Below are 12,500 nucleotides of genomic sequence, written 5' to 3'. Positions count from 1 at the left end.
CCCCCCCCCTACCTCTCTCTCCTTCTACCACCCTCCCTCTCTTTCTCTCTCTCTCTCCCCCTGTCTCTCTCTCGGTCTCTCTTAGCTCTTACCCCCCCTACCTCTCTCTCCTTCTACCAACCTCCCTCTCTCTCTCTCTCTCCCCGTCTCTCTCTCTCCCCGTCTCCCTCTCAGGCTCTCTTAGCTCTTACCCCCCCTACCTCTCTCTCCTTCTACCACCCTCCCTCTCTTTCTCTCTCTCTCTCCCCCTGTCTCTCTCTCGGTCTCTCTTAGCTCTTACCCCCCCTACCTCTCTCTCCTTCTACCACCCTCCCTCTCCCTCTCTCTCTCTCTCCCCCCCGTCTCTGTCTCTCTCTCGGTCTCTCTTAGCATTTACCCCCCCCTACCTCTCTCTCCTTCTACAATCCTCCCTCTCTCTCATGTCTCTCTCGGTCTCTCTTACCCCCCTACTTCTCTCTCCTTCCACCATCCTCCCTCTCTCTCCCTGTCTGTCCATCTCTCCCTTCCAGTCTCTCCAGTCTGTTTCCAGTGTGTTAGAGATGAGGCTGAGAGACGAGGGATGAGAGGGATGAGGCAGAGAGGGGGAGTGGGGTGAGTGAATCATCAACCCGTCTCTCTCCTCTTCCCCCTGTCTCATTCTCCCTCCATTTCTCTCCCTCAGTCCCTCCATCTCTCTCTCCTCTCCCGTCTTCCTCAGCTCTGGAAGTCTCTGGATCATTACCTCAGACGACCCTCATCCCATGGACTAATCTACAATTCATGTCGCCGGTCTCATCATTGCTTGGTACTCTCACTAGCTCCACTCACTTAAACCACCCACACACACACACACACACACACACACACGCACACGCATAATTAGTTTGCGTGACAGAGTTCTATATTACTCCTAGTATAGAATATCCCAGAGTGACTGAGTAGATGCAAGTCAGCGTTGAGGGGCGGAGCCTCGTGCCACCGCTCCCAACAGAGGAGACTCCGCCTCCGAACGCCTCAGCTGGAAAACAGCGGCTCGGTTCGGGAACGGAGGCTCTCGTGTCGCTGGTGGGATCATAAACACCAATAGCCCCGCCCCCTCTTCTGGGAACACGCGTTCCTCTGTCAGCGATGCGCTTGGCGGTTCCGCTGCCTCCTCGCTGAAGCCTGTTCTAAAGCAGCCGTTGACCTGAGCCTTGGACGGAGACAGAGGTCTGGGTGGACGGAGGTCTGGGTAGCGATCTGCTCCCGTACAGCGAGACCGTTAGACCCCGTTAACGGCGTCACTGGGAGGCTGACATCACAACTGACGGGACGGGCTCGCGAGACAGCCGACGAGGAGGGAGGAGAGAACGACAGGGGAACATAGAACACAGAGAACGACTGGAGAACAGAGAACACACAGAACGACTGGAGAAACAGAACAGCGAGAAATAGAAAGATTGGGTGAGAAGATTACTAGACTATAAACAGGGTTTTTCCTGCATAGAGGATTTTTTTGGGCCCATAAAGAGGTTTTAGCCAGAGCCAAAGGAAAATCACCAGTGCCAGAATGCTAAAAATGTAGATTAGAAATAGCAATTCAGATCCTGTTTGACAGCTTGTTTCAAGTGCAGCCCCATCCCTCTTACTTTCATTGTCCGTGGTTTGGTCCATCGAGATAATTAATACACGTTATCGCTATCTTAAGCATTTTGGCTTCATATCCATTTTGTGTCATGTCAGGAGATTTCCCGCGATTGCGAAAAGTGAGCTCAGTCAGAACGACAGCAAAGAATAAAGGTCTATATATGCTGGTAGGCTGCTCGGCATGAAACAAAAGGTTTCCCCCCAAAAGTGTGTGCATCACCCCCCAAAGACCCATTCTGAGCCAGACATAAACAAGGCCATAAAACGGACGTTGGCTTCAAGGCCAAACAAAACAGAAGTGGAACAAATCAAGATATGAAATGAGGGAGCAAACTTCTTAATCAGGAGCGAGCGAGCGGCCGGTGGCGGGGCAGAGCGGCTGGTCACAGCGCCGCTAGCCCGTTCACCACCCCACTCCCAGCAGACTGGGGCTCATCAGCCTGACAAGAGAGGGTGTTGATGAGCTGGCTGGATCATTCTCTGTGAATCCCCCGACTCTCTCTCACACACACGCACGCACACGCACACGCACACACGCACACACGCACACACACACACACTGGATCCCTCTCTTAGACACACAGAGAGACGCACGCACGCAAGCATGCACGCACGCACGCACACACACACACACACACACACACACACACACACACACACACACACAAAGACTCTCTCACACACACACACACACACGATACATGAGTCTCTGGCCTCCTCTCTCATCCTCCCATTTCCAGGAACTGAGTGAATCTCCATAAGCTGCAGTACTGCAGAGAGGGACACGGGTAAGCTAAAGCTGTAGCTCAGAGCCAACGTGTGCTCGCGCACGCACACACGCGCGCGCACGCACACACACACACACACAGGAGGTGCTTTGCAGCGGCAAGAACAACAACAAAAAAGACCAGGGTGAAATCCCGTCGAGATTGTGTGCAGGTTGAGCCTTGCTGCTCCCTCCGCGTGTCAGACTGATAAGACGCTGTTCATCCGTCTTCATCCGTCTGTCTGAATACCTGCTCACGTTCACCCCGAAAACGACTGCAAAAGCAGGGGAAGCCAAAAAACTCAGCCCCTCTCCCTCTATGGAGATCTTTTGAACACCTGACTATACTTCTTCTCCAGCCTTCCTGGGTGTCTCGGGGGTGGGTAACGTCTTCTCCAGCCCTCCTGGGTGTCTCGGGGGTGGGTAACGTCTTCTCCATCCCTCCTGGGTGTCTCGGGGGTGGGTAACGACTTCTCCAGCCCTCCTGGGTGTCTCGGGGGTGGGTAACGTCTTCTCCAGCCCTCCTGGGTGTCTCGGGGGTGGGTAACGTCTTCTCCAGCCCTCCTGGGTGTCTCGGGGGTGGGTAACGTCTTCTCCAGCCCTCCTGGGTGTCTCGGGGGTGGGTAACGTCTTCTCCAGCTCATGAAACTTGCATGTGGACGCGGCACAGAGAGCGGAGGAGGAAACAAACTCTTATTCCCCCAGAGCACGCCCTAGGCCTGCTTTGAGCCAGGGTCTCTCGCCCTCTCTCTCTCTCCCCCTCTCCCCCTCAGGAGAGATGTACGGTCACGAGGAAGCCATGCTTGTGTGTGTGTGTGTGTGTGTGTGTTTGTGTGTGTGTGGACAGGCGAGACTCCTCCATTGCCACATTAATAGCACACCAGGTAGTAAACCAAGTGTGGGAGCACATCTCACAGACGAGAGTGTAAATGACACACACGCACGCACACACGCACACACTTGAAAAAGCACAGGGGCAGAAAGGAAGGTACCTTGACACACAGCCCTACACTATGTTGGACACACATGCACAAGCGCACACACACACCCACAAGTGCACACACACCCACAAGTGCGCACGCGCGCACGCACGCGCGCACGCACGCACACACACGCACACACACACGCCGACGTCCCCTAATACAAGCGACTTAATTTCCTCATCTAATCTGCCTCATCGCAACACTAGATGAAAACCTCAGATCGGCCCCGGCCCGTCGTCCAGATGGACTGGCTGTCTGGTCTGGTACCAGCCTCGGGGGCACGCATGTTGAGATCAGATCAGATCTCCGGGCGCCGGCGCGCCTGGATGAGGGGGCTCCGGGGGTGAAGGGCTTGTGGCGTTCCACGCACACAGATGGGAGATAGCGGGAGACCACCTTTATCAGCCCGCTGTCATACTACACATGCCCAGGGAGGAGATAAGGCCATAAAACATGGCCAGATAAGTTTGACGGAGAGAGAGAGAGAGAGAGAGAGAGAGAGAGAGAGAGGGAGAGAGAGGGAGAGAGAGGGAGAGAGAGAGGGGGGGTAAGAGACAAAGGTATGTAGGGAGAGATAAGAGCTGGCTTGTTACGGTACATGGCCAAGGGCCTGGACTGGAAAACACACGCACACAACACACACACACACACACACACACACAAACACACACACACACACCTCCGCCCCCTTACCTTCTGGTAAAGGTGAGAGGGACGCAGAGCCACCATCTCTAATAGGAACAGAAGCTTCTTATTAAAAACAGGCCGGGACAGTTTGTATGAATCAGCGCTGCTCCGGCCTAATGGATGCATAAAACACGACGCCAACCGCCATTTCCTCCAAGAGAAACCTCCTTCCCTACGACGCGCTTAATCACATTCACCCGGCATCACCGCCATAATGGGCTTATTGTGATTTGGTAATAACCCCTTGATTGAATAAAATCACTCTCGACGAGAAAACATGTGCAAACACACACACTAGTGTGTGTGTGTGTCTGTGTGTGTGCCTGTGTGTGTGTGTGTGTGTGGTGGGGGGGCAGAGGGGGCATACACGCACGTATACGGTTTTCTCGAGGAGAATGTCAAATGCAAACGAGTCTTAATAAGGAATGCCTCCATGAGCACGGAGCAAATACGGATGTGTGTTAAGACACACAAAACGGTGACGGGGGAGGACATTTAGAAACAAATCACCACATTAATTCAAACATTTACAATGTGAGCCAGGCACAATTAAACTGCCGAATGTTGTCATGAATATATAATGGCGTCCCAGTGGGAGCGGATAGAATGGCTTTCGTAGACGGCGTGGGTCTCCTCCCAGTGGCCGGGCTCGGATGGAGACGGATGGCGATGGCGCCTTTTATTGCAAAAACAAATAGGGTCTCATCCGCGGGGTAAACACCCTCGCCATCATCGTGATCTAAACCGACGTACAAATCATCGTAATCTGTCAAGAGTAAAGCGCCAACGCCACCGTCAAGCGCTTACCCTGCCGGGAAGCCTATATTTCTACCCTCCGGGCTCTCTGGGATGGAGACGCGGCGTGCCGTGTGTGGGCTTCCTGCGTCACACAACGCCCACTAAACACAGTGACTCAGGCCATCCGTCTAGTTGCCGGGGGGGTAACGCTGACCCCAGATCTGCGCTTATCTGCGGCTTCCCAGCTGAACAGGCGTTGCCGGTGTCCGCAGCCTTCGAGACGAGCAGCTGACGAGACTGACCGGGTGGAAGGTCTGCGGGGGGGGGGGGGGGGGGGGGGTCTCTACGTGGCCTGGCGGGGTTCCAGAAGGGGGGTGGGTTTGGGTCACCCCTGGTGTGGGGTCAAAAGGTCACAGACGTGGCGCCCGGGGGCGGCGCTGTGAGCAGCGGTGGTTGGCAGAGGCGCTAACGGGGGTGAGTGAGGTTAACGGATGGCTGCCAGACGCAGCACGCCGTGACCTCAGAGCTGGGCTGGGACTGGGAACCTGGTCTGATAACATCTGCTATACCCTAAATATACCCTCACACACACACACACACACATTTATACACATGGACATTTACACACACACACACACATATATACGGTCACATACGCACACCTTTAATACACACAAACTTACACACACAATGACAGAAATGCAGGGTGTACCAGACCTCCACACCTGCAGCGTTTGGAGACATCTCTACCAGAGGCCTGCCGACATCACCGATAGATTCACTACATGCTGTTCTGACATCACTACATGCTGCTGTGACATCACTACATGCTGTTCTGACATCACTACATGCTGCTGTGACATCACTACATGCTGTTCTGACACCACTACATGCTGCTCTGACATCGCTACATTCTGTTCTGACATCACTACATTCTGCTCTGACATCACTACATTCTGTTCTGACATCACTACAGTCTATTCTGACATCCCTACATTCTGCTCTGAAATCATCACCTAGAGATTCCCTGCATGCTGCTCTGGCAGCGATCTTTCTTTGTTAGCCTGTCACTGTTGGTCCTCGTCAAAGAAAACTGCCGGGTCCCGACGACCCAATTCCTTTTGAATTAGGTCTACATATCAAAACTGTCTGTCAGAGAACAGGCACTTGTATATTATGTATGCATTATGTATGTTTTTAGGCCAGAGGAACGTTCCAGAAACATAGTGCGGGTGAAAGCCGGCGACTACTGGGAACGTTTCCAAAAAGTCTGTGTGATTTGCCGCCCACGAGACGAGACAACGCCGCCGTTTTGTACGCGAGCGGAAGGGTGAAAAGACCTTCCGGAGCAGGAAGTCGGGGCTGTCGGGGCGGGGGGGGGGGGGGGGTTACTCACCGGCGAGGAGGAAGGTGATGAGGCAGGTCTCTTTGGGCATGTAGAGTTTTAGACGGGAGCCGCTGAAGACGTATTCGACCACGGCCTCGGAGCGGCCCGCTCTCTGGAGGAAGGGCAGGAACTGCTTGGCCTTCTGGGTGTCCTGGTGGACGGACGGAGGGAGGGAGAGAGAGAGAGGGAGACAAGTGACCGATCAGTTAAGCCTAATTTATGTCGCTCTACAAATGTCGCTGGACAAAAAAAAAAAAAGTGTCGTTCGACATGTAGCATTTATGCTTCGGCCGACATTCCCGTCGTCTCTATGGCAACAATCAGCCGCGCGCTTGTCATTCTGTTGCACGTTTGTTGTCATTCTGAGAGAAGCGGCCTTCTGAGGGAAAGAGATTAATCTGAGGTAAAGAGGTTATTCAGAGAGCGCTTTTCATTGTGGTTCGTTTTCATTCTTTTCCGCAGTACTTGGGCATCTCTGTGAAGGGGCAGGGATGAATTGTATAGACGGGGATATCTCCTCACAAGCTGGGAGAGACGTTCCTCTACTCCTTCCATGACAGACAAACGTCAAATGACAGCCCAAACTAAAACAAGGCTGAGGAACAAGCATATCCATGGCAACACACAAGCCTTCTATCCATCTATCCAATCCCATTTGAGCGACAATATGTGACGGAGTCAGCGTCATTAGAAAAGTCTGTTTTTTTTCCTTGGCTGGGTTCCGTCTCCTCTTGACTGCCTTTTTCCAGCTGCTGTGCTGTAATTATGTGCTTTAATGTGGTTTTATGCCGTGTTCAAATTGTATCGTATTATGTCTCGTATGCGGCGAAAGCACAGACCTTCGCGTGCGTAGGGCGGTTTCTAACCGATCTGAAAGCCTACCAGCGAATCAAGAGAGCTAGACCCCCGCCCCATCTGTCTCGCTCACCGCGTTGACTCACAGGTCTCCTGCCGAGGGGGGAGGGGGGGGGCGGGTGAAGGTCTAAATTACCCGCACAACTGAATCAGCCATGTTGGTGGGTCTGGCGTAGCCAGAGACTGAGGCGAGCTTATGAGGCCCCGGCGCACACGGCCGCCACAAACAAGGTGACTCACTGCCCGTCCGAACGGGACAGTGACATTTAAAAGAGGGTGGGTAAAGATGGCGTTTGAGCCCGGGGTTCGTATCTAGCGGCTGGGAGCAGAGAGCTGTCGCTGGCGGAGGGAGAGCCATTTGATCATATGCTGACGGGAGGTTAGCACAGTAAGAGGGAAAGGGAAGTCTCGTAAGCGCGCTTGTGAGAGTCTTTTTCTGGTTTCTGATGTTTTGCGTTTCTTTCATCGGGTTGACAGGGGTTTTCTGGACCCCCCCCCCCCCCGAGTTCTTGGTAGTGAGTTCCGTGCGTTCGTACTTCCGTTCTCTTTTCATGACGATGATCAAACGCTGTCGCGGGCCGTCGTGCCTTCCTTCTGAGGCTTCCGCGGAGTCCTTAACTGCTGCTGGACCGACGCGCATCACGGGCCGCTGACGGGAGAGATTTCTGGCCGGCTGACGTTAACGAGGAGGCGGAGGTGGGCGGGAACAGAGAGACGTGCGGAACGGGGCGGGCGGGAAGGAAAGAGGACTCTAACACAACCTGAGGTGAGGTGGAGTGAGTGAGTCAGAGAGGGATTACCAACAACAGGGAGAGAAGGGAATGGACTGACTGACTGACTGACTGACTGACTGACTGACTGACTGACTGCAGACGGACAGAGACAGACAATCTATGTATGTATGGATGGATGGTTGGATGTATTCTATACGATGTATGTATATATTTACATTATTCTATATATATTCTTTACTCTGATACACTTATGTACTCTGATCTATTCTGTACATTCTCACTGCTGTAACAGGGATTATTAAAGTGCATCTTATCTTCTCTTATCTTACTGTAAGATGGAGAGAGAAAGAGAGAGAGAGAGAGAGATTATTAGCACGTCAAAGACCACCTACAGTACCACCTCTAAATGCGTACCCCTTGAAGCGTTCCACATGTATTTCTGTCTCGATCCCACTCCGTCTGCATTATCCCTCTCAGGATCCTTATATGGCTCGGCCACACTCATGGTGTGTGTGTGTGTGTGTGTGTGTGTGTGTGTGTGTGTGTCTGACTGTGTGGGGAGGTTTGAATCACACTGGGTCAGAAGAGTTGAGGACGGCTGCTATTCCTGGTCTTTTATTGCAATGCTCATTACATTAGCCTGGCATCACAAGCACACACACACACGTGCACACACGCAGACAGACAGACAGACACACACACACACACACACGCGCGCTCAATATGGAGGAGGCGCTATTTTCTATCCCCATGAAGTAGGCTACTGTGTCCCTTTGACCTGCCATTGTCATCATCTTGTGTGTACTACAATGTCACAATGTGTTTGCCAACTAGGCACTTATATAACTGACTGACTCCTACTGACTGACTGCATTGTTACTGTTTAAGTCCTCTGTATTTCTATTTATGTGGACATAAATTATTCAAGTGTGTGTGTGTGTGTGTAAGGGGGGGGGGGCTACGTGGGCCCCTACGTCTGTGTGTGTGTGTGTGTCTGCTACAGTGTATCTGCCCGGTGCATTAAAAGCACTCAATGTCCCATAAACGCGCAGGAGACGCGTCGGGAACAGAGTAGGAGGACGGGCGAGAACAGGGGGGCCCGAAAACGGTCCGATCTATTACGCCCCTCCTGCGCCCCAGCGCTCCGCCTGAGGGGAGCGCGTGTCCCCAGCTGTTGCTCGTCGCTAATAACACAATTTACGGGCCGGGGTAAAATGTAATCTTGGTTTGGTGAGCGGGCCGATCGAGATTCATGAGGCTGGCGTCTGAGTCCTGCCCCCCCCGGCACACGGAAACAAAAAGTGTTATTAATGAAGGCTCAGTTTATTTAGAGAACGCTTCACTGGGTTGATGGGGGGTTGATGGGGGGTTGAGATGCACTGTTGTGAATCAGGTAGGTTGAAGATGAGGTTTTGCCAGGGAGGTTTATTAAGATGTTGAGTATACTGTGTGGAGAGAGTGGGGTGAAGTGGTTGGATGGGTGGTGTTTGGGTCTACCTGGTGCACACACACACACACACGCACACACACGCGCACACGCGCACACGCACACGCACAGAAACACAAACATGCCTACCCCGGAGATATCAGCCACTCTGTGGATGGGCACCTCCTTCTTGCTGTGAAGCCCTTTCCCGTTCTTGATGGCCCTGCAATCAATCAGAGAGAGGGAGAGAGGGAGAGAGAGAGGGAGAGAGGGAGAGAGGGAGAGAGATCATTATGGCGTGTGAGCTTCGCATTCCAGCTCAGAGCAGGGAGCTTTCACAGGTTCACTCCCTTCACACCACCATTATGGATGCACCGTGTGTGTGTGTGTGTGTGTGTGTGTGTGTGTGTGTGTATGCGTGTGTGTGTGTGCACGCACGCGTGTGTTGGTGGGGAGGATTTGCCTGTGTGTAATCTACAGCCTTGTGTGTGTGTGTGTGTGTGTGTGTGTGTGTGTGTGTGTGCCTGTGTGCCTGTTTGTGTGCGTGTGTTTGTGTGCGTGCATGTGTGTGTGTGTGTGTGTGTGTGTGTGTGCGTGTGTGTGTGTGTGTGGCCCGGGGAGATTACCGGGAGGCTGTGAGGTAACGACCAGCACAACGAGGGCTAAAAATACAAAGCCAGACCCAACACCTCTGATCTCTAGAGAGAGACCACAGAGGACAGCTACCCACAACCATAACCCAGGGAAGAGAGATGGAGGGAGGGAGGGAGAGAGAGAGAGAGAGAGAGAGAGAGAGAGAGAGAGAGAGAGAGAGAGAAAGAGAGAGGGGTGGGAAAGAGAGAGATGAGAGGGAGAGAGAGAGAAATGGAGAGAGGGGGAGAGAGAGATGGAGAAAGAGAGATGGACAGAGAGAGGAGAGAGAGTGAGGGAGGCTTAGAGGGGAGGAGTCAGTGTGAGTGGGAAACAGTATGGAGGGAAGCCAAGAAAGGAATGGAATAATAAAATAAAAAAAACGAGAAGGAGAGGATGAGCAATGGGGTCGAGAGGAGGAGGAGGAAGATGGAGTGAGACGGTAAAAGAGAGACTGGCTGTGACACAGAGAGAGAGAGAGAGAGAGAGAGAGAGAGAGAGAGACAGAGAGAGAGAAGCGCCAGCATAGAAAAAACACTTAGGCTTGGAGGTTCGGGGAGGCCCATCTATCGCTCGCTGGAGATCTTAATCTTTAGCAGTGTAATAAAGGCCCTACTAAATCTCAGTGCTGCAGATCCATATAATTATATTCATAGGGTGCATGTAAAAAGAAGCTCTGATTTAGAACGGTGTAGGTGTGTGTATGTCACATGTATGCTGTCAGTGTGTGTGTGTGTGTGTGTGCGTGTAATGTGTAGTGGGGGGCCGCAATATTTCCTGGGGAAAGTGAGCGAGCGAAGCTGATGGACCATGACTTATGATGCCGTGAAAACATGGTGGTCCCTCACCCATGCCCCGTTACGACGCTGGGCACATATATAAAATGGTATTCCGTCTTCTCAATGCTGCCCACCTCAGTACGTGGAACATCTCTCTGCTGCTCGGCCGTGTGTGTGTGTGTGTGTGTGTGTGTGCGTGTGTGTGCGTGTGTGTGTGTGCGCATGCTTGACCCTTACCTTGCCTCTGCAGCCAGGAGCTCGTCGTAGTGGGAGGATCTCTGGTCGTCGTCCTGCCTGTACCTGATGACCGTTGCCAGGCCTTTACTGATCAACGCCTCCGCTATGTTACTGTAGAGGGCGAGCGAGAGAAGGGTAAGAGTGGATGGAGGAACAGATGCAGAGAGAGAGAGAGAGAGAGAGAGAGAGAGAGAGAGAGAGTGAGAGAGAGAGTCTTCTACAGTCAAGGTGCTAGGTCTATGCCCCAAGGCCACCAATCTTCCAATAAGGAGACAGCGCGAGAGAGAGAGAGAGAGAGAGAGAGAGAGAGAGAGAGAGAGAGAGAGAGGGAGAAAGCGAGTGATAAGAGGAGGAAAGAAAAAGGGATCTTCTCAGCGAGGGATGACACAAAGACCTTCACTGAGCAGAACAGCTATCCGTCTACAGAGAGAAAGAGCCATTAGTGAGAGAGAGAGAGAGAGAGAGAGAGAGAGAGAGAGAGAGAGAGAGGAAGGAGGAGACAGCGTTTAGCGGTGTAGCGTTTAGCAGCAGGCCCCTGGGCTCCGTGTTCCTGGTGAAAGTGGACATGATGCAGGGTGCCGCGCGCCGCTCGTCTCCGGAAAATGAGTTTGTGAGTGCGAGCCTGACTGAGTCTGAGTGAGTCTGAGTGAGTCTGAGTGAGTCTGAGTGTGTCTGTGTGAGCCTGATTGTGAGTCCCCCGTGCGAGTCCCCCGTGCGAGTCCCGTGTGTGAGTCCGTGTGTCCAAGAGCTTGTTGGCCTTTCCCCGGGCGCGGCAGGTCCACGCCGCTAAATGAGGGCGTTTAGCCGGCCTTGTTGTGGGGCGAAATGACTCTCTCAGCCTCTCCACTTTAATTGGAGAAGGAGGAGATAAGAGGAGACGAGAGGAGACGGGAGATGAATGGAGGGGGGGCTGGACAACAAACCAGAGGAGGCTGCTGATTTGGGTGACGGCCTAATCTCTTTGTTTGCGTTGCTTTTCTAAATTGAGATAAACGGAGCCCCTCTCTGTGGCAGTGGCGGCATTTTGTCTTGAATGATGTTCGGCGTTTCTGAACACCCGTCACCCCGCGCTCTAAATCTCCCTGTGACAGCAAACTAGGTGCGACTGCTGAAGTTGCACGACGCGCGCTAAGTGAGCAAATCCATCCAAATTAGGTAGGCTTGTTCAAAATGGACAAAAATGTGCGTGATTTCTAATGACCGACCTGAAGAGGGGAAAGCAATATGGTGGAGAACTCACTTTGAACCATCCATATTTAGTGAATATTTATTTATCTATCTATCTATCTATCTATCTATCTATCTATCTATCTATCTATCCATCTATATCTACCCACCCACCCACCCACCCATCCATCAATCCAGTCTCATTAGCAGTGATTTCATAAAACAGAGCCTGTTCCTCCAACATGGCCGCCAGCCAATGGTGTCACAATTCCACCGATCCTCTGTGGACGACCAAATACAGCTGTGTGAGGTAAAACGCATCGCTAGCTGTGCGCAGTTGAGGATTTTTGCCGGGAATGTCTCACAGACAGCAGGCTCTCAGATCTCCCAGAACCTCCCATGGAAAGGTCTCCATGGATGGGGGTCAGGCTAGATCACATCACCGTTACCTCTGCCATAGATAATGGTTCTGGAGCCTAGTGGCCCATAATCTCCTGAATCCATTA

At 52.6% G+C, this 12,500-nt stretch overlaps 1 protein-coding gene across 1 annotated transcript in view; it reads right to left on the bottom strand.

Annotated features, from left to right (window-relative positions):
- The window catches only part of snd1 (staphylococcal nuclease and tudor domain containing 1), a 210,323-nt gene that overhangs the window by 149,484 nt on the left and 48,339 nt on the right, over positions 1-12,500 (bottom strand). Inside the window, exons 13-15 of the mRNA XM_084448019.1 lie at positions 10,828-10,938; positions 9,332-9,404; positions 6,176-6,317 (exon numbers count right to left, since the gene is read on the bottom strand). Coding sequence (XP_084304145.1) covers positions 6,176-6,317; positions 9,332-9,404; positions 10,828-10,938 — 326 coding nt within the window. The remainder of the gene's footprint in view (positions 1-6,175; positions 6,318-9,331; positions 9,405-10,827; positions 10,939-12,500) is intronic.

Source organism: Borostomias antarcticus (genome assembly GCF_949987555.1).
Source record: "Borostomias antarcticus genome assembly, chromosome: 13".
Lineage (NCBI taxonomy): Eukaryota > Metazoa > Chordata > Actinopteri > Stomiiformes > Stomiidae > Borostomias > Borostomias antarcticus.
This window is presented reverse-complemented; position numbering and strand designations above follow the sequence as displayed.